The sequence below is a fragment of the Heptranchias perlo genome, chromosome 5, assembly GCF_035084215.1.
Source record: "Heptranchias perlo isolate sHepPer1 chromosome 5, sHepPer1.hap1, whole genome shotgun sequence".
NCBI classification, from domain to species: Eukaryota; Metazoa; Chordata; class Chondrichthyes; order Hexanchiformes; family Hexanchidae; genus Heptranchias; species Heptranchias perlo.
The window spans coordinates 97,010,787-97,033,685 of NC_090329.1; the positions used below are offsets into that span (position 1 = coordinate 97,010,787).

The following is a 22,899-nucleotide window of genomic DNA, read 5'->3' on the forward strand; positions in this document are numbered from 1 at the left end:
ATTTGTTCCTTGGGCCACGATCTTAATAGCAAGCCTTACCATGTGGCACTTTATCAAATGCTTTTTGAAAATCCACATACACCACATCAACTGCATTGCTGTCATCTACCCTCTCTGTTACCTCATTAAAAAAACTCTATGAAGTTGGTTAAACACTCTTTTCCCTCAACAATTCAGGTTGCCCTACCTTTCCCCCTTGTGGGAACGTACCTAGACTGTACCCAAACCATCTCCTCTTCAGAGGCCGCCCATTGTTAGATTACAGTTTTGCCTGCCAATCTTTGATTCTAATTTACCCGTATCAGATCCATTTTCAACCCACTGAAGTTGGCCCTCCTTCAATTAAGTATTTTTGCTGTAGATTGCTTTGTCCTTTTCCAGAATTAATCTAAACGTTTATGATACTATGATCACTGTTCCCCCCCCCCCCCCCCCCACCCCAAAACTGACACTTGACCCACTCATTCCCCAGAACCAGATCCAGCAATGCCTCCTTCCTCATTGGGCTGGAAACATACTGAAGAAAGTTCTCCTGAACACACTTCAGATGTTTCTCCCCCTCTTTGCCCTTTACATTATTACTATCCGGTCCATATTAGGGTAGTTGAAGTCCCCCATTATCTCTACTCTAGTTCTTGCACCTCCTCTGTAATTTCCCTCCAGATTTGCTCCTCCATATCCTTCCCACTAGTTGGTGGCCTACAGAATACACCCAGTAGTGTAATGGCACCTCTCTTGTTTCTTAACTCTAACCAAATAGATTCTGTCCTTAACCCCTCCAGGACATTCTCTCTCTTCAGCACTGCAATATTCTCCATAATTAATACTGCCATTTCCCCCCCCCCCCCCCCGCTCCTTTTTTCCTTCCCTATCTTTCCTGAACACCTTGTATCCAGGAATATTTAGTACCCAATCCTGCCCTTTTTTGGAGCCAGGTCTCTTCATATTCTCAAGTGGCTATTTGTGCCCACACGCACACGCACACATCTATTGCTCCCAATCCTACGTTCGCCACCTTGGTTGTCCTTTCTAATGCTACATTCTAGTGCCCACCCCCTGCCAAAGTAGTTTAAACCCTCCCCCCACAGCACTAGTGAACCTTCCCATGAGGACATTGGTCCCAGCTCTATTGAAGTGCAACCCATCTGTCTTGAACTGGTCCCAATGCCCCAAGAATCTCAAGCCCTCCCTCTTGCACCCTATCTCTAGCCACACATTAACGTGCCTTCCTATTCCTGTACTCACTAACGCATGGCACTGGGAGTAATCCAGGGATTACTACCTTTTTTTGAGGTCCTCGTTTTTAACTTCCTCCCTAGCTCCTGAAACTCTAACATAGGACTTTAACTCTTTTTTTCCTATGTCAATGGTACCCATATGGGCCACAACATTTGGCTGTTTGCGCCCCACAATGTCCTGCACCCTTTACCCTGGCACCAGGGAGGCAACACACCATGTGGGACTAATGTTGGTCACAAATGCCTGTCTCTCCCCATGACTATTGAATCCCCTGTGACTACTGCATTTCTATCCTTCACTGACCCCTGTGTAGTCCTTTGTTCCATGGTATCATGTTCAGGACTGCACTCCTTCGAGGTGTCGTCACCCTCACTGGTATTCAGTGCTGAATGCCAGTTTGAGTGCCGCACGCCCGCAAGATTCCTGCGCTGCCTGCCTCTTCCTACCCTTTCAGATGGCCACCCACTTTCTATTCTGAACTCTGTGGCTGTTCAAATTCCCACACTACTTCATTTTTTTTTAAAACCATGACGTTTATATTTTATTTTAGAAGCCTGGCTGAGAGATAAGTGGGAATTACTTGGCCTCCGTCTGACCCAGGCTCAGCAACAAATGAAATTGACTGAATCTGCACTGGTATTTGCCTTTGTGGAGGTAAGGTGTGAGAGTGATTGATGTCTGTGTTTGCCACCTAGCATTTGGAGTGATTCTTAAAATACTCACTTGTTGCAAAGTTCTTTCATCAGTACTTTTATGATGATGTGGAGATGCCGGTGATGGACTGGGGTTGACAATTGTAAACAATTTTACAACACCAAGTTATAGTCCAGCAATTTTATTTTAAATTCACAAGCTTTCGGAGGCTTCCTCCTTCCTCAGGTAAATGTTCAGGAGCTCCTTGAAGCCTACGCATTTATACATATAGAACAATACATGGTGTTTACAGAATGCCCCTGCAACTGCCCGTTGCCAAGGCAATCACCGTGTTCAGACAGAGCCATCTCCGCGTGGGAGACTTCTACTGCCTCCCAAAGATACACAAAGCCAACACACCCGGACGTCCCATCGTATCAGGCAACGGAACCCTGTGTGAGAACCTCTCTGGATACATCGAGGGCATCCTGAAACCCATCGTACAGGGAACCCCCAGCTTCTGTCGCGACACTACAGACTTCCTACAAAAACTCAGTACCCACGGACCAGTTGAACCAGGAACACTTCTCACCACGATGGACGTCTCGGCACTATACACCAGTATCCCCCACGATGACGGCATCGCTGCGACAGCATCAATACTCAACACCAACAACAGCCAATCTCCGGAAGCCATCCTACAACTCATCCGCTTCATCCTGGATCACAATGTCTTCACCTTCGATAACCAGTTCTTTACCCAAACACACGGAACAGCCATGGGGACCAAATTCGCACCCCAATACGCCAACGTTTTCATGCACAAGTTCGAGCAGGACTTCTTCACTGCACAAGACCTCCAACCAACACTATACACCAGATACATCGACGACATTTTCTTTCTATGGACCCACGGCAAGGAATCACTAAAGAGACTACACGATAACATCAACAAGTTCCATCCCACCATCAAGCTCACCATGGACTACTCCTCAGAATCAGTTTCTTTCTTGGACACACGAATCTCCATCAAAGACGGGCACCTCAGCACCTCACTCTACCGCAAGCCCACGGACAACCTCACGATGCTCCACTTTTCCAGCTTCCACCCTAACCACGTCAGAGGCCATCCCCTATGGACAGGCCCTGCGAATACACAGGGTCTGCTCAGACGAGGAGGAACGCGATGGACACCTACAGACGCTGAAAGACGCCCTAGTAAGAACGGGATATGACGCTCGACTCATCGATCGACAGTTCCGACGGGCCACAGCAAAAAATCGCATAGACCTCCTCAGGAGACTAACACGGGACGCAACCAACAGAGTACCCTTTGTCGTCCAGTACTTCCCCGGAGCGGAGAAACTACGCCATGTTCTCCGCAGCCTTCAACATGTCATCAATGAGGACAAACACCTCGCTATGGCCATCCCCACACCTCCACTACTCGCCTTTAAACAGCCACCCAACCTCAAACAGACCATCGTTCGCAGCAAATTACCTAGCTTTCAAGAGAACAGCGTCCACGACACCACACAACCCTGCCACGGTAACCTCTGCAAGACATGCCAGATCATCGACACAGATACCACCATCACACGAGAGGACACCACCCACCAGGTGCATGGTTCATACTCCTGTGACTCGGCCAACGTTGTCTACCTCATACGTTGCAGGAAAGGATGCCCCAGAGCATGGTACATTGGCGAGACCATGCAGACGCTGCGACAACGGATGAACGGACACCGCGCAACAATCGCCAAACAGGAGGGTTCCCTCCCAGTCGGGGAACACTTCAGCAGTCATGGACATTCATCCACCGACCTTCGGGTAAGCGTACTCCAAGGCGGCCTTCGAGACACACGACAACGCAAAATCGTCGAGCAGAAATTGATAGCCAAGTTCCGCACCCATGAGGACGGCCTCAACCGGGATCTTGGGTTCATGTCACGCTACACGTTACCCCACCAGCGAACAAATGTGATCTGTTTTTAATATAATGGGTCATTTGCTGGCTTTCTCTGCCTTCCGGATGTTTCTGCCTCTCTTTTTTTTCCTGTTTGTTTTTTTGTTGAATGTGTATTCGGGGGTTCTGCAGGTGACACCTCTCTGTCTGAACACGGTGATTGCCTTGGCAACGGGCAGTTGCAGGGGCAGTCTGTAAACACCATGTATTGTTCTATATGTATAAATGCGTAGGCTTCAAGGAGCTCCTGAACATTTACCTGAGGAAGGAGGAAGCCTCCGAAAGCTTGTGAATTTAAAATAAAATTGCTGGACTATAACTTGGTGTTGTAAAATTGTTTACTTTTATGATGGTGGAAACTACATTGCTTGTTTCTAAAATATTAAAGCCAAATTATTTCTTGTGGGGTGGAGGGAGAAAGAGGTTGAAGGAAAATTTGTGGTATGATTCAAACACTAGTTAAATGACTAGGAGAGGGATCAAAACCAAGCTCAAATAACTGTAATCCAAGTTATCTGACTTCAATAGATATGGTGGGGGGGGGGGTATAGCAGCTGAACATTATTCTGTTTTTGTTGAACGTCCACACGTGCTCTTTCCAGCAAGGATCGCTCAATGATCTGGATTGGGAACCTCGTTGATTTTAGCTCTGAGCCTAACTGTAGTACCCCTATCACCACTCAGCTGAAATTAGTCACTCGGCACAGATCGAGGAATTTTTCCGTCTGTCATTCCTCCTTTGACTATCATTTTTCTTCTTTTTACTAGGGTGCCTTAGCACAGGCTGTGAAGAAAGGAGAGTGGATCTTGTTGGATGAGATCAACTTGGCTGCAGCAGAGACGCTGGAATGTTTGAGTGGACTATTGGAAGGGAATAAAAGCTCTCTTGTGCTGCTAGACCGAGGAGATACTGGTACAAGAGCGCTTGCCTTCTTATGCAACATTAGCCTGGAATTCACTCTGAGCGAAGAACAAACAGCACATGCCGCTCATTAGATTTAAACTTGCCTATAGATGATCCGTGGGCTTTAGTGTGGGAACTTCGTCTAATGGTGAGCTGCAAAAAGTGCAGCGTCTTCTCCTGGAAATCTGAGCTACATGTGCGGGGAAAGGATCTCTCTTCCCCCTGCAACCAATCTGATTGATGTGGAGATGCCGGTGATGGACTGGGGTTGACGATTGTAAACAATTTTACAACACCAAGTTATAGTCCAGCAATTTTATTTTAAATTCACAAGCTTTCGGAGGCTTGTGAATTTAAAATAAAATTGCTGGACTATAACTTGGTGTTGTAAAATTGTTTACAATCTGATTGAAGCATCCTTGAAAAGCCACGCAGTGTCAGAACCTGGAAGTGGAAGCTACAACAGTTAAATCAATGTAAAATCAGTTAGAGAAAGCGAATTAAAAGACAACAGATGAGACATCGCCAATTTTTAGTGCCAGAGGCTGTTTGGCAGTCATTAAGACTTACCATGCTGGTTAAGTTAGTTTTGACCTTAAAAAAAACAACCCAGCGAACCTTTTTCTTTGTAGATTAGTTCATATCCAGCTGGGCAGTGCAGCAACTTCACGCTGGTCCATTTGTTTCAGGGGTGAGCTTTCAAACATCTGGTACAGCAACTTGCGCATTTGAGCATTTGACTGCGTGCTCGCTCACCGGAACTTGCTCTTCCATTTGCCCTGAAATATTGGTGAGCCCTGCTTGGCGCTCTGTTATTTTTGGAGAAAATTCCGAGCCATTATCTCTAAAGTGACTTGTTTCTTGTGTTCTGTAAAATTAAGGCTTCCAGGTTGGTTTTCCCCTTCTGTTGCCTTTGTTCCTTTGTTTGGTCTAAATGCTACTGTTGCCACCATGTGCAATGGGAAAGCCAATGAAAATGTGGTCAATGGCAGTAGCTGATTTTTTTGTTTTGTTTTCTTGATTTTTCTCATGCCGTATCTAGATAGGGAGGTGATCTGCTTCCAGGCCTCACGTTTTAACTTGTTTCAAAAGTGTGCAACAAGGTGGCTCGTGGCTTGTTCTGACCCTCCTTTCGACTAGAAGCACCTGGTTCTACTTTGCATCTTGCTGAAACGCATGTTTGAGATAGCGAACAGGATAGGTGTTTTATAGTCGAAACCCACATCTTGCCACTTACCCATGGTGCATTTCAGAAGTTTAATATAGCATGGTGCCTACTTGGTATGTTTTCAACAGTTAGTTGGTAGAACCCCTTGTGGTTAGAGATTTTGAAGTCGAGTAATTTGTGTTTGGGGCAGCCAGTTAGTAATTATAGAAACAAAATGCTCTTATTCTTTTTATTATTTTTACAATGAACATTACTAACTTGGTTTATCCTGTTACAGAGCCCATACACCGTGACCCAGAGTTTCGCTTGTTTGCCTGCATGAATCCAGCAACAGATGTGGGAAAGAAAAATTTACCACCAGGCATAAGAAACCGGTAACTAAAACTTGATAAACTTTGTTCCTTTTCTGTCTCTGTTCCACCCTCCACCCCTACAAATTTTAGCTCTCTGGTGGTTTGCAATTAATTTCTGTTGCTAAGCAGGAAATTGCAATTTGAACAGTGCACATTGTAGTGGCCAAGTTGCTGTAGTCGACTGCTTTACAAAGTACTGTTAATTGAAGAACAGGCCTTGTATATATTGTATAACATTTCAAATGCCCCTCCTGTTTTAGTTTAAAACCAGAACTTGTATTTATCTCATGTCCTCAGGATGACCCAATGTGCTTTATGACCAATTGATACTTTTGTGGAAGCAGGGCAACCTGTGTGCACACAAGTCCACAAATAGCTAATGAATGACCAGAAACTCTGTTTTTGATGGTGTTGGTTGAACAATGTTAGCCAAGACATTAGAACTCCTTGCTCTTTGGTATTATGGGATCTCTCGAGTCCACCTCCGAATGGCAAATGGCACCACAGTTTATTGTCCCATTAAAAGAAGGCATCTCTTGTAATGCACCACTGCACTGAAATGTCAGCTTGGAATATATATGCTCAAGTGGGGTTTGAACCCACAACCTCTCTCTATTCTAATGAGCTTTTGTGTGCGAACTAGTTCTACCAACTAAGGCAAACCGACAGCCAACTGTTCCTTTTTGTGTTTTAGATTGAGTGCTGCTTTGTTCCTTCAACTCAGTAGTCTCTCACTTGTTTCCTTCTTGCCTGATTGTGAAGCTTCATGCTGCACTTCGAGTCACCTTTTAACTAAGCCTTGTCCACAAAGCATTGTTTTTAAAAAAAAATCAATCTAAATTAATTTGCCATATTTGATCCATTCATCTCAAATATGTGAATCATGTTCCTTGTCACTTTTTCCCCTCTTGCAATAAAAATACATACATACCAACCTATAAAGCTAGCCAAAGCTGACTAGTATCAAAATAAACTGGCCCTCATCATAAGCATATGACGAGTAGTTACATGCGCTTTGTACATTCCTTTTTTTCGTCAGAGAAACAAAAGCCTGAAGGAGGAAATTCAAATGTTGAATGCACCAGAAAAATTTTCAATTATTAGATTTTAAAATGATAGATTCTGTTTAATAAGTTTTTAATAACCTGTTTAATCTCAAAGAAATAAAGTGACCATTGGATTTAGAACAGAACAACCAGAAGTTATTTGAACAGTCACAATTCCAATTCCAACCCCTGTCCCAGTTCAGAGTCACTCTATCCCATCCACTCCCATCCTCTCCTCCAACCCTCTGTTTGTAACTGATGCTTTTCCTTCAATTCAACTTGCCACTGTTCTCATTCAATCACTGGCACTTTGAATTCCATGCCTCTTTGCTCTTAGGAACATTGACAGCATTCTGCTCAAGAAAATCATTTTATTTATTGTGGATGTTAGGCTAACTGGTCTCTAATTCAAGGACTCGTGCCTTGCTCCTTTTGAATTGCCTTTTATCTTTGTTCTTAGATGTAGCTCCTATGTTTGTGGAACTAATAATGAAAAACGTAACCAAACAATTCCCCACTCATTTCTTTTGGGTCGGTGGGAGGGGTTCCAAGACACATGTTCCACATGTCCTGCAATTGTGTGTTTTTAGTTTGTTGCTTCACAGTGCGTGCTTTTCTGAATGGAAATAACCGTATCTGAAATTTGTCCACATTTTATTTGTGATGACTGAGAATTTATCTGTCATTTCCCAATTCTCTAATTGTGTTAATAATCATTTAAAAGATTTACCTGGCCTTCAACACTCTTTAATACTCATCTTAAATTTATTTGGACCCATCTTGTTGCTGTCTGCAGGCTGCTCTCCTGTTATCAGTTTATCTCTTCCAACCCTCATTTTAGTTATCCTCAACTGATTCTTGAGTTAAGAAAAAATAAAATTGAATTGTTCATTGTGCTAATTTTTACCATTTTCTGTTGGCAGGTTTACAGAACTGTATGTAGAAGAACTAGAAGCTGAAGGAGATCTCCGAATCCTCATATCTGATTATCTAAATGGATTAAATGTCAGCAAGAAAACTATTCAAGGGATCATTGAGTAAGAATGATTTGGTGATTCTGGCTTCTAAATTTTGAAGTATTTGCTAACATTTACTGCACTTATCTTTTCTTTCAGTGAAGATAATTTAAAAAAAAATAACGATAATTTAATGAAAGTAAAGGAGTTTTGTTGGTGGGGTGGAGGGGGAAAAGAGAGGAGGAAATAGTTTGACTACATTGCTTGGGTCAGATTTTATTACTGCTGCCACACAGGTCACTTCATGGGTGCAATAAATTGAGGTGTTAAAGTTGCACTCCGCATGCACCACTAAACCTTGGTTCAGTTGCCTTGGCCTTTAGACTCCATGCTTGGCCCTTGGGTTTGAAGCACTGAATGTCTAACAGCTTTTGATGCTTTCATATAAAACTTGTAACAAAACTGTGCAACCTTTTGTCTTTTCATGAAGCTGTTTAATTTATCTACTTTTTTTGTTATCTCACTATTGCTATCTATTATGTTAGTCAGTTATCCTAATCAACTGGCCAGGGACATTGCAGGACCTTGTCAGTGTGCGCTCTCCTCTCAGTTCCTGTAGCTGTCTGCCTGTTCTTCCATTCTGGTCTCCCATATACACTGTCCCACCAACTTGGTCATCTTTTTGCAGCCGAGACCCATTCCATTACTTTCCAAAGGTATTGGTCTTCAGCTGTACAATACACGTGCCATTCTCATTACAATCTTCTTGCTATTCTGTTGAAGCATGGGCTACTCCCCTCATTTTAGTCTTGATTAACTTTTCTCTAAGTTTTTACTAAAAGTCATTGTTCGATTGTGTTCCTAAAGCATCTAGCTTCTGCTTCTGCTGCTTCAAGATTCAGCTATTGGGCCTATGACAAACCAGGCCATGGGCCCGTTGCTGAAGTGCAATGTTGTGATTTGATAAACAGTGAGGCCCTGCTATCCATAATGGCACTTCTTTGTCTGCTTGCTCACTGTGCTGTTGTCGATGCTGGCTAGTGGTTAATAAGCCTTTTTATAATGTGTTTAAAGCATAAGCCAGCATCGACCACAGTAAGCAAGCAAAGAGGTACATTGAACAATCAAGATGTCTGAGGGGTTTCTAGTGACACTGCACAGACAACCAGTTCACACCTGTGGGTGTTAAACTGCACCCCTAACTTGGATTTATAAAAGGCACTGCACAGGTCTGTTGTTACCATAGAGTATTGACTGGATATTGGCCATCAACACTCTTCCCTTCATACTCTATTACCTGGTGCTCTGCCTCCAGAGCATTTGTCATGGTTTGTTAAAATGCTTCCAAGTGGAGTACTGAGCCACTTCACCTTTTATTCTTGCAATCCCTTACTTTCTGTAAAATGACATGCCTTTTGAAGTCTGAGCGCCCAAGGGTGGAGATTGTTCCTCTCTGGTCACCCTCCGTGTAATCTCTTTCACCACATTTGTATCTGAGATCCCATGGTACTAGAAATACTTGGTGTCCATCTCCATGATGCAAGTTTGCTAACCCAACAGGATATTGCAGGGATCAATCAGGGATAGTTGTATTTGATGTATCTGTATACCAATCTTCCTTTGAAAACTTTTTTCCTTGTTAGGTTTTACTTATCTGTGCGAAAGGAGGCAGATGTCAAGTTAATGGATGGTACAGGCCACAGGCCCCACTACAGCCTTCGGACTCTCTGCCGTGCTCTTAGGTTTGCAGCATTGAACTCGTGTAATAGCATTCAGCGCTCATTGTATGAGGTAAATGATGAATGTCACCTCAGTTAATCTTTAACATTGTCAAACTTAGTTACAGTAAATGTTGCTGCACATAATTAAAAATCTGTTCTATTGCACCCATTTTAGGTAGGTGTCATGAAGTGTGCACTGCATTTGTAGTGTAATATTTGGCTCCCAAAGCGCACACTTATTAAAAACACTGTTTATAGTTAGCAGAGGCATTTGAACCTTGCAGCAAAGAAATTGCTGTTCCTTCATTTAAAAGTTTAAAGCTGAAATTCAGTGAAGGGGCAAGTACAATAAATCCTATGTAGTTTGCTCTTTTTTTACTCTTCTCACCCCTATCTCCAAATTATACTTGTTTAAAATTCCTGGTTGTCTACAGAACCAGAACTCAAACTACATGTCTGATGTAATTTTCAAATTGTTACAGGGATTCTGTATGAGTTTTTTAACTCAACTGGATCGCACATCTCACCCAATCGTTGAGAAGCTGATCTGCCATCATATTGTTGGCACCAATGCCAAGGCTGTTCTCCAGCAGGTACCTTGATCTATTTTTGCTAGTGAATATTCTGTGTTTGAAGTACTAATTGTGCATTTCTAAACCAATCTTGGACGGAGACTTATTTTATAGTAATTAGCTGCAAAAATAGCAATGTAATGGAAATGTACTGCTTCCAAAAATTACAGCAAATGAGCAGTGTCTGGTATATCCAATTTTAATAACCCAAGGAAGGTGAATAAGACACAGAACTTCAAATAAGCTAAATTTAATCTCTAGTTTTTTAATTAATTCTCGGGGTGTCGGCTTCACTGGCAAGCCGGTATTTATTGCCCAACCCTTGTTGCCCTAAGAGAAGGTCGTTTAGTGGTTTGATACAACTGAGCAGCTTGTTCAGCTACTTCAGAGGGCAGTTAAGTCAACTACATTGATGTGGGACTGGTGTCACATATAAGCCAGACTGGGCAAGGACAACTGGTTTCCTTCCCTAAAGGACACCAGTGAACCAGTTGGGTTTTTATGACAATCATGGTCACCTTTACCAGATTTTATTAACATTTTAAAAAAAAACTGCATTAAAGTTCTCAATCTGCCAGGGAGGGATTTGCACTTATTCTATAGTTAATTAGTCCAGGCCTCTGGATTACTAGTCCAGCAACATAACCACTGCACTACTGTATCCCTGCAATCAAGTGAAAGCTTCAGGATATCTACACATTACAATTTATGTTTTGAGTAGTGACCTTTGTGAACTCCCAGCACACTTTGTGAAGAAACAGGCATTGTACTGCTGCAGTATTTCAGATTTTTAGTGCACAGTTGAGTTTGGGTTAAATGGTGGAATCAACTCCAAATTTTGAAATTAGGAGAAATACTGGTTTTGAAAATTGGAAACAGTAATTTTTTTTCTCCTTTTTTAATATTTCAGCCCATCCCAGAACCAAAAGGACGGCCGTCACTACAGATTGAAGACTACTGGATTGCGACAGGAGATAAGGAACCTGCCGTTGACGAGTTATATATTCTCACACCCTCTGTCAAACTTAACCTAAGGGATCTTGTGAGAGTAGTTGCTGCAGGGTAGGAATATGTAATTTTCAGTCTACAAAATGAATTGAAGATCTTCAGTTTGAATAAGTTGGTGCACACATGCCAACCATCAGTATTTTGGGGACAGCGGGGATATGCACTTGTTGCCCTAGAATAGTCCCATGATACCTTCATTGTAAACCTGAGCCACTGGACCAGACAGATGGGGTCCTGGTTTAACGTTCTTCCAAAGGGTGGCATCTCTGAAAATGCAGCACTACTTCAGTACTGAAGAGTATGTACCCAAGTCCTGGAGTGGGGCTTGAACTCACAACCTTCTGATTCATTGGTGCAAGTGCTACCAGCTGAGCCAAGTTGACAAACCAAGTCCAAGTGTGCAAAGGATGCCTATTTCCTGCTGAGTATGGAAAACAAGGGTTTTTAATGTTCTTGTTAACAACAAATCATTTTTTTAAAAAAATTAAGCTAATATAAAACAGGTTTCAAGTTCCTATTGCCATCTCAATTTTGTGGCTCTCTTCCTTCCACGTGACACTTACCACCCCTGTTGTAGCTTTGAAACATTTCCAGATATTCAACATTTTGCTATTTCTTTTTGAAAATGAGCATGCTGGGTATGTTCAACCAGCTGTAGCTCAGACTGAATTGTTTTGATTTTTTTTGTTTGCTCAAGCATTGCCAAATGTCACTAATGCTTATTTACTACTTCACCAATATGTTTATTTACAAAACAACCTCTTTTGTTCCACTTCAAGGATTCATCCAGTGCTTATTCAAGGAGAGACATCAGTTGGTAAAACCAGTCTGATCTGCTGGTTGGCCTCCGCCACTGGAAACCATTGTATGCGGATCAATAATCACGAGCACACAGACATTCAGGAATATATTGGCTGCTATGCATCTGATGAAACAGGAAAACTGGTATTTAAGGAAGGTTTGTACAGTTTTTTTTGGAGATAAATACAATACAACATAGTTCGCAATCTTTCCTTTCTTTTGCTTGGCTTGACTAATGCTTTCTGAATTTACATGCAAACATTGTAGTGTGGACTACTTGTACGATACTGGTGTTTGCAGTTTGGACACTTTCACTGCACAGAAAACATTTGGTGAATTACTGTGGCCAATTAAAACATTTGGTGAATTACTGTGGCCAATTAATTCCCCCCGCTGCATGCCGCCCCCCCCCCCCCCCCCCCCAGGCCCCCCACACGCTTTTTTTGGAGGGAGAGTATGATTCCACAGGCTCTGGTTGCCCTCTAGTACTTTGCACAAGAGGCCTTTCTTAGCAGGTGGTATGTGACCATGAGGTCTGTTCAACTGGCTAGGAATCAGGAATGGAAGTCCAGACTGTCTGTCTTTATCTAAGTCCTTCCCTGGCTTCCCTTCCTGGTACGTACCAGGGATTTAACCTGGAACCGTTCAGTTCTGTAAGGTTTGATAATTTCATTGGTGGCGGGAATGTTGCCTTTAGCAAGAATCATCAAGGGAGGCTTTCAGTTACAGATTAAATAGACACATAGATACTTAATAATTACTAAAATGTCTGTCTTTAGCTTTTTACACTCATTTCCTATTGCATCTCTCCTTTCTCTTTTGTGTTTTCCGGTTCTGTGTACTGCAGTGTTGTGTATTGAATGTGATAGCTCGGTATGATCCCTAGACAACATATTGTGCTACTACCTGGGAGGGTGCCCCAGCAAATGATTAAATCATCTTTATCTGTTCAGTAGCTGTGTTTATGCTTCAAAAAACTGGATTGTGATTTCCTGATGCACGGTAGCAAAGTACTATTGCCTTGATGTCTGTTACAATATTCCTTGCTTTGAGCTCTTTTACATGATAAGTATCTATGTGTCTATTTAATCTGTAACTGAAAGCCTCCCTTGATGATTCTTGCTAAAGGCAACATTCCCGCCACCAATGAAATTATCAAACCTTACAGAACTGAACGGTTCCAGGTTAAATCCCTGGTACGTACCAGATTTTTGGGGTCTCCACTGCCCCATATTTAGTTGGGAATGGGGTGGTAGTGAGACCAAAATTGCTAAAAATTGTTACACATGTCTTATTACTGTTGCATCTGGAACATTATTTTCTTTGACTGTTGTACAGGAAATGGCATTTGTTGGAGTAAATATTAGTAGTTGAAACACTAACAGTTTTGAACGTCTACACACTGTTTCCAAACTGAAATTTTCCATTTTTTAATGTGACTCAGGTGCTGATGTGCCTCTCTTTTTTATAGGAGTGCTTATTAATGCAATGCGAAAGGGCTACTGGATTATCCTAGATGAATTGAACTTAGCCCCTACTGATGTTTTGGAAGCACTTAATCGACTGCTTGATGACAATCGAGAGCTCTTCATCACTGAGACCCAAGAAGTAGTAAAAGCACATCCAAGATTCATGCTGTTTGCAACCCAGAATCCTCCTGGATTATATGGAGGCAGAAAGGTTTGTCTGATTTTGGTTTTCCCATTTTCCTTCCTTCTAACTTCATTGTGAGAAATTTTCATCCTTGCAAATTATTTAATAGATTATAAATGTGATGATAAATTGATCAATGAAGATGTTTTATATTTGAAGTGAATACACAAAATGCTGGCAGTACAGCAGGCCTGTTAGCTTCTGCAGGAGAAAGTATAGACTAACCTTTTGGGACCGGGAGACTCTTCAGAAACTGCAATACAGAACATGTCAGTGGAGCAGCTAGGATGGAAAAACTGAGAAAAGCAAGGTAGTTTTTGGAGGAAGATCCATAATCAAACTGATAAAAAGGTGGGAAGAGGTCCACAAGGATTGGTGCTGGAACCATGTACGTAAACGATTTGGAATCTGAAGTACAATTTCAAAGTTTGCGGATGACACCAAGTTTGGGGAGGGTGCGGGGTATTGTTAATACTGAGGAGGACTGCGACAAAATACAGGAAGACATTAATAAACTTGCAGAATGGGCGTGTAATTGACAAAGGAATTTCAATATATATAGTTATATTCCTCCATGTGCATACAATGTCACATACAACTATGGTCAATTTCATCTAAAAAATCACAAACCAAGTTTCTTCTAAAGACTACATTATATGAACAGAGAAAGGAAGCAATAGTATGATAGAGAAATGAAAGAAAAAGAAAGGGGGGGGGAGGGAAGTTCAACATTCATCTGTCCATCTACACTCTTACCTCTCCCTTTAGTTTCATATCAGGATAGGAGGAGAAATTTCTTAAACATCAGTGGGGCATATTAAGTTTAAGAGGCATAGATATTTGATACCTACAGAAAAAGGAGGCTTATGATAAATGCAAGGTTCATAATTCAGTAGAGAACCAAGCTGAATACAAAGTACAGGGGAGAACTGTATTCAGTCATGGCTTTCAAAAGGGAATTGGATAAGTACTTGAAGGGAAAAAATTTGCCGGGCTCCGGGGATAGGGTGGGGGAGTGAGATTAGCTAGATTGCTCTTGCATGGATTCGAGGGTACAGACACACACATCACTAAGTGTAGTGACACAGGTTAATAGGACCACTTTTTTTTTAAAAAGCAAAGCAAGCACTGGGATTCATTTCTAGAGGGATAAAATTGAAAAGCAGAAGTTTTGCTAAACTTGTACAGAACCTTGGTTAGACCACACTTGGAGTACTGTGAACAGTTCTGGTCTCCATACAACATAAAAAGGATAGAGGCACTGAAGGTGCAAAAAAGATTTACTAAGATGATACCAGAACTGAGGTTATACCTATCGGGAAAGATTGGACAGGCTGGGGCTCTCTTTAGAAAAGAGAAGACTGTGAGGTGACCTGATAGAGGACTTTACGATTATGATAGGGTAGACGTAGAGAAGACATTTCCACTTCTGGGAGACCAGAACTGGGGGCCATAAATATAAGCTAATCACTAACTAATCCAATAGGGAGTTCAGGAGAAACTTTTCACCCAGAGAGTGGTAAGGGTATGGAACTTGCTACCACAAGGAGTAGCTGAGGCAACTAGCATAGATGCTTTTAAGGGGAAGCTAGATAAACATGGAGAAGGGAATAGAAGTATATGTTGATAGGGTTAGATAAAGAAGGGTGGGAGGAGGCTGATGCGGAGTGTAAACACCAGCAACGGGCTGTTTCTGTGCTGTATTTCTAGTAATGAGAACCCGTGCTTGTAATAGACAAAGGTGGAAAATCCATTGATGGAGACTGAGAAATCCAGAAGTGGGTGTGAAGAAGTGTCCCAGATGGATGTGAATGTTTGTTTTAATTGGATCTTTCTGTATACTTGTGAATTGTTGCCGGACGTGACATGCCGCTGTAAATGAAGGCAGGATTGTGAAAAGGCATGGCTAAAATAACTTTCTGGTTCATATTTTAACTCTCTTGAAGGAGTTTATTTTTGTCAAACTAAATGTAAGCAAACTAAGCAGTGCAAGACAACACAATCCTTTGGTATTTGCCTGATATGTTAGAGGCTTGGGAAGTTGGCATGAATTTGTTTGTCACCTCACCTTCCTTCCCCCCCCCCCCCCCCCCCCCTCCCCCCCAACCATCGTGAACTTGATTGCATTCTTCTCTCAGCTGCAGGATTTAATTGACTGACATTGTTTCAGGGTTCCTTCTGAGTTTTTTTGAGCATTTTTATATTGCACGTCTATAGATTGTTAATGACTCCAGAAATGTCGGCTATGCATGATGTTATGAGCTAAGAAAATGTTGGATAGCAGTCGAGTCTGCATTGGCCTCTAGCCTCCTACATTAGTGTAGGATTTTTGTATTTTAAAAGTTACCTTTTTGTTCTAACTGTCTCTTTAAATCATATTTCTAGATGTTGTCAAGGGCATTCAGGAACCGTTTTGTGGAGCTGCATTTTGATGAACTTCCAAGTGCTGAATTAGAAATGATACTTCATAAGCGGAGCTGTTTGCCCCCATCTTACTGCAAAAAACTGCTTAAAGTTATGCTGGATCTGCAGGTATTTCAGAGCTGTATTTTTTCGTGTTGATTTTTGAAAGGGTTTTCTCTCTGTTCATAATGAGATGTTAAGCATCAAAGAATAATTCTGAGATGACATTCTCCAACAGTTTGAAGTATATTAGTGAAGCAATTTTACCCTAGCATTGGAATGCTAACAGTCTCCTGAAGCATTAACTAAATGTTGCAGCTTTCAGCCTCAACCAAACTGTTGAAGGCTGCGAGAAGTTTCTTTTTTTTTTAAATGGTATTTTAACAAATATTTCTTAACAGTCATATCGTAGAGGATCGGGTGTTTTTGCTGGAAAACATGGCTTCATTACCCTGCGAGAACTATTTAGATGGGCTGAACGCTACAGGTTGGCTGATCAAACTGTGCAGAGTTACGACTGGATTAGGCATATTGCCACTGATGGTGAGATTTTTTTCTTTTTCCTTTTTAATCCTTTTTTCCTCTTGAGGTCATTCAGTGCTAGGTAGCTTGTTTTGTCTTTACTCCTTTCTTCCCCAGTCCCCTTTATCATCGTTTCCATTGACCATGCCATGTGTCTTTTTGTACCTGAGGGCTGCTAGAGGCAAGGAACCAAGCTCAGCAATGATATTTCCTCTTCCTCTGGGGAGACGTGAAGAGGAAATCACATACCCACTCATAAGGCATTGTGTCTGGAATCAGCTGTGTGCCTCAATGGAATGCCTCAATGGTGACATTTCTAAATCTAGTGAAATTGTAGCATTTCACATGTGTAATAGTCTAAATGTAGCTCTTCGCTTTTGTTGTGTATAATTTGCTCAATTGTAGTCCCACATGTAAACTGGATGCAATATAATTTTTCTCAAGAAGAATGTTTATATAATCTGTTGGTCCTGATCTTTAAAAATTGAGACTGTGTGGCTTAGTTGCTGTCATGATGAATTAAATTGTGTTAGTCATTTGTGTATTCATGCACCATAATCACCAATAGAAAAGTACTACCAGGTTTGATGACATCCTTGAAAGGTGGGGGGGGGGGTGGTGGGGGAGAAATGTTTCTTGCGTGCATAATCTCTAGGGCATAATTTCAGTCTCTTTTTCATCTATTAATCGTTTTACCTGCTCTGTTGTAGATTTAATGTTTTTTTTTCAGTGTCTGGCAGCACAAGAGACAACCCATTTCTCCCACTGATTTTATATCTAGCAGACCATACTGCTATGTTTTTTATAAAAGGAATGGTAATTCACACACAATGTGTCATGGTGAAACTGATGCTCGATCAGACTGTGTAATCTGAAATTCAAGTTTTAAAAAATGTTTTGGGGGGGGAAAAAAATCCTACTATTAAACAAAACTGAAAAGGGTAGGAATTTGCCCCCCCCCCCCCACTCTTTCTATGCTCTGAGGGAGCTACAACTTTCTTTGCCTGTGATCACACTTGATTTTTAAGAGTGGAAATAATGCATGGAGCAATGCAAACTTACTGCTCTAGAAAGTCATTCGAGTGAGGTTTTGCTGTTAATTCATTGGTGGCTGGTCTTTTTTGACTGGTGAGGCACAGGTATACATGCCTAACCAAGCCAGAGTGTTGTCATCCCACCACCAACCTTTATAAGCTGTACATTATCTTTTCCTAATTCATTTTTCGGCAGTCTTCTTTCTCATCTTTACATCCAGGATTGGACTTTAGACAAACTGCCAGCAGCAACATTTTACAACAGTCTGGTGACACTTTGTTAACTAAAGTACAGATCAGTGGTAATTTTTTTCAAATTCCTGATGGATGGAGCATAAAACAACAACTGCTCAGCTGGGGCTTGAGCTGCTGCCGGCAACGACATCGACTCCCCGCCCGTACGTGTGCGCGCACAAAATTCTAGGCAGTGCCTCTCCTGACGAGCTGCCTTTGATGCCTCCTGTTAATATTTTCAAAATATCATCAGTATCTTGTTTTGAAAGAGGAAAAATGATTTTACATATCCTCTGGAAGGACAAGTGTAAACAAAGCTATATTCATAGTGTTTAGTGTAAACCATGCTGTTTTTTAAGCGCTGATAGAATTTCAGTGTTAAAATGATTGCGTAGTTATGTTAAATAATGGATGATGTTGCTCTGTTTAATTTTAAATTGTTTTGGCAGCTTTTATGCTCTTGGCTGGACGTGTGAGAAAGGAAGAAGAAGTTGTTGTCATTCGCCGTATCCTTGAAAAACAATTTAGAAAGGGACTAGTTCCAAAAATTTTATTCTCAAAAGAACGTCTTGAGAAAAGAATGAGTAAGTATTGATAGTAAAGAACTGTTCTTCAATTACTGGTGATCTGGTTCAGAATAAGTTTTTTTAAATTTTAAAGAAAAAACCTTTTGGTATTGGACAGTTAGTTGGGCTGGCAGCTTAGTGTGTTGGCACTCCAGTGCTCCACACCCTAGAGGTGGGCTTACACTTAGTTTCTCATGAGTTTCTGTTCTTTCCATCGTTTGTGTAGTAGATGAAGTCTCCTGAGTATCTTTTACATCACTGCAGTCCTTTTTATAGTCCCATATTAGTAAGTTGTGCTTTATTGTCGTGACATGATTGAACAAAGCAGCAACTTTTGAACACTGATGTAGTGCCACATTTGACTTTGTTTCCCTCTGTATAGGTCAGTGGTCAAGTCTGAAGACAGTCATGCCTGATGAGTTTAGCCATGTTGTATGGACCTATGGGATGCGAAGGTTAGCAACCCTGGTAGGACAAGCTTTGCAGTTTGGAGAAGCTGTGCTCCTTGTTGGAGAAACTGGGTAATTATCTGCAATTTTAATGAATTTCTCAGATATCCACAGGCCTGTTAAAAGTATTTCTGCCATTGTGACTAAGTTGCAGCTGTATTACTGAAACCTCAGAATTTAATATGAAGTGTTTTGAATTTCAAGCCACATGGGTATAAAAATGAAGTGAAATAAAATTGCATTGGTTGGAGCAATTTGAGCAGAACATATGTATCAAGTGGTTCATTTTGCACTTCAGGCATAGCACCATCATACAGCCTAGCTCTGGGTTGTCACATGCTGCTAAGTGAATTAATTTCTTTACAGATGGCAGTGAATAGACATTTTTTACTGAGGCAAGACACTGGCTTCGAATTAGCAGATGGTTTTATTTAAATGAGTTAGACAAGTGAACAGTACATGGTTTTCACACGAAATATATATTTTCTGAAGTCATAAAGACCAAACGCTCTGTAAATATATTGTAACTGTATTTACTTGCTATAACCTCAGACTAGCCTGATTATGCTTGTCCGGTTGCCAAGGGACTTTAAACTAGTCAGCCTTACAGTGGTAACTGCAAGTTACAAACATGCTCGTTGCATTTACTTCTGTTTCTCTTGAACGGCCTGATAAGGCCGAAGTGTTTGCTTGCTGAGCAGTCAGTCACAGAAGCTAATCAAGGACTAGCGCTCTCCAAAGAACGCCAATAGCTGTCAATCAAAGCACTTACTCCTGGGTTAAGGGCTTATCCTGTGTGCGCCCAGGGAGCCTCCAGGAATGTGCATGTCTGTGCTCCTGTGCTGTGGAAACTGAATGCAATGACACTTCAAGCGGCAAGGTGTCATAGTGATACTTCTGTGAGACAATGGGGCTATCTATAACCGTGCAGTGTAATTGGGATTGTGAGTAACGGCTCCCTTGGAATGATTAACACTTCAGACTCCCATTGTATGGCTGGAAGGAACTGGGGAGGTTAAGTTCTACTACTATGTAGATTTCTAGATACAAAAGGCATCAAGGGGTACGGGGAGAGAGCAGGAATATGGTATTGAGATAGAGGATCAGCCATGATATTGAATGGTGGAGCAGGCTCGAATGGCCTATTCCTGCTCCTATTTTTCTGTCTGTTTCTAACAACAATATAGCACTTTTAACTTAGCAAAACGTCCCAAGGCATTTCACAGGGGTGTTATCAAACAAAATTTGACACCAAGCCACATGAGAGGTTAGGACAAATGACCAAAAGCTTGATCAGAGAGAGGTTTTAAGGAGTGTCTTGGAGGGGGGGGGGGGGGGGGGGGGGGGGGAGGAAAGAGGCAGAGAGATTTAGGGAAGTAATTCCCAGACAAGTGTCTGTTTTGAGCAGATAGCTTCTGATAGTAAGCTGCTTTGTGTGACTGTTGGTGTTGACCTCTTACGTGCTGAGTAAATCATCCAAAATTCTGCCACCCACGTCCTGTCCTGCACTCAGCCTTGTTCCCCCAGCACATCAAATTTAAAATCCTTGTCCCCATATACAGATCCTTCTACTGCCTTGCTTCTGCAGCTTTCTCTGGCACTGGAGACAAGGCTAATCAGTCCTCTCAGGCAACCCCCCTCGTTGCCTTCATCCCTCCCTGCCTTTTAAAAGCCTTCTCAAAATATATTTCTTTAACCAATCTTTTGATTGCCTCTCCTAACTCTTCAGCAAGGACTGTTTTTGTGTTCCTTTTGACTTCTGTAAAGTGCCATGGGCTGTGTTTCTACAGGAAAGGCACTATATAAATGTTTATAGTACTCTTGAGGTCTGACCAGTGTGTGTTTAAGACTAATTCTTATATATCAAAAATATACTTTATTCATATTTGTAAAGGTACATACAGTACAATTCTATTATCTCACTTCAAGCATTACAATACAGATCATGCAATTTGCAGTGGGACATACAGTACGGTTCAAATATCACTATACAAACAATACATGGTACATACAGTTCATTACACACTTGGGTGCCTCATTGCATTATAATCAGTACAAATTACCAATTACAGATACATTACATTCATTAGTCCATACACATTCAGCCTGAGGGGTTTAATCTCGAATTCTAGCCCCTTGGAATACAATGACTAATACTCTTATATTCCATCGATGTATCACAGCATTCTGCTTGCTTTTTAGATGCTTCAACACCGAAGACCATAAATCTACTTCTCTCAACCCCTCCCCCAGTCTGCCACTGCTCCTCCTACGAGTATTTTCTCATTTTGTATTCAACATCTTAATCCGTCTCCTGCTCTAACCTGGACTTGCATCGTGTTTAGTTTGATTAATCTTTTTACTTTGTACAGGTGTGGTAAGACTACTATCTGTCAGATGTTTGCTGCTTTGTTCAATCAGAAGCTACACACAGTAAACTGTCACCTGCACCTGGAGACATCTGACTTTCTTGGGGGTCTAAGGCCTGTCCGACGTAGTTCCAGTGAAAACGTAAGTCCGTTGTTGGATCTGGGCATTAATGCTAATAATCCATTTGTTGTCTCTTGTCTAGTGTTCAGGAATCTGATGTTGAATTCCAAGTGGGGGGATAAATGTTGCATTAATGTTGAACCATTAGGTACATTTAGCATACATTGTAACATGAAAATTTGTGCTGTATTTCATATGACTTATTGTTTGTGTTCACCCAATTGTATTATGTAAAATTTTCTCCCCAATTTTACTTTTTTCAATTGCATTCCATTTAAAAAAAAAAAAAATTCTACACATCACATTCCAGCAGGAAATTCTTTTGAGCTACAGCTGCCATTTCTTTGCATGGTCCCAAAAAGTAAAATTAATCACATGACTATAAAACAATCAAAATTATTCGCAAGTTTGGCTTTGGACTTCTTCTTCCCACCCTTTTTTACACACAAGTCATGAGATGCTGCACTGAGCCTCCGTGTACATCCTCTTGTTCTCCCCTTCCCCCAGCACTTGACAGTGCCCACCTGAGTGACCAAATCCCCCAATGAGACTACAAATCCCAGGAGCCTCGACTCCGTGAGGGCTCCAGTACGTATGTAAATCATATAGCTGACTCGTGAAGTTTGAAGGCCTCTAATGCTTGGGCAAGTTTGCCAAATGAATCCCGATGATATAATCCCAAGACGTCACTGCCTGAGGCTCCAATGGATGGAATGAACCGGCCAGCTAATGACTAAATTTTGGAAGCTCCTCCTTACTCTTTCTCCCCCCCCCCCCCCCCCCCCCCCCCAAACCAATGCTGCCAGCACATGCACGCCAAATTCCTGACCTGAATTATATTTTGAACCACGTGGTTGAGGAAAATAAGTGGAAACAGAGCAGTATAGAAAGTAAATCAGAATTACAATTGTATAGCAAATCAAGTCATACAACCACTTTAAAGTGGAGAGCGCAAGTTATGAAATGAAGTCTCACGGAGAAACACTATTTTGAGGAAGAGGGAGCAAGATTGAAGAGAAAAATCTTCAGTTCTGATCATTAATAATTGAGCCCTGCCTATCTTTTGTTGTGATGACAGTTAATCTGCATTATATTTGTGAGCAGTGCCACATGCAGCACTAGTAGGTGCGTAAGTACTGATGCTTGGTAATCAGTGTGCTCTGTGATGACCCATTTTGTAA

The 22,899-nt window shown here is 41.6% G+C and overlaps 1 protein-coding gene across 1 annotated transcript in view; it reads left to right on the forward strand.

Moving 5' to 3' along the window:
• mdn1 (midasin AAA ATPase 1) overlaps positions 1-22,899 on the forward strand; it is a 178,672-nt gene that overhangs the window by 47,055 nt on the left and 108,718 nt on the right. Inside the window, exons 17-30 of the mRNA XM_067985297.1 lie at positions 1,790-1,893; positions 4,607-4,751; positions 6,188-6,284; positions 8,233-8,346; positions 9,909-10,056; positions 10,469-10,579; positions 11,469-11,620; positions 12,346-12,524; positions 13,839-14,047; positions 16,406-16,552; positions 16,825-16,966; positions 18,663-18,797; positions 19,162-19,300; positions 21,601-21,739. Coding sequence (XP_067841398.1) covers positions 1,790-1,893; positions 4,607-4,751; positions 6,188-6,284; positions 8,233-8,346; positions 9,909-10,056; positions 10,469-10,579; positions 11,469-11,620; positions 12,346-12,524; positions 13,839-14,047; positions 16,406-16,552; positions 16,825-16,966; positions 18,663-18,797; positions 19,162-19,300; positions 21,601-21,739 — 1,961 coding nt within the window. The remainder of the gene's footprint in view (positions 1-1,789; positions 1,894-4,606; positions 4,752-6,187; positions 6,285-8,232; positions 8,347-9,908; positions 10,057-10,468; positions 10,580-11,468; positions 11,621-12,345; positions 12,525-13,838; positions 14,048-16,405; positions 16,553-16,824; positions 16,967-18,662; positions 18,798-19,161; positions 19,301-21,600; positions 21,740-22,899) is intronic.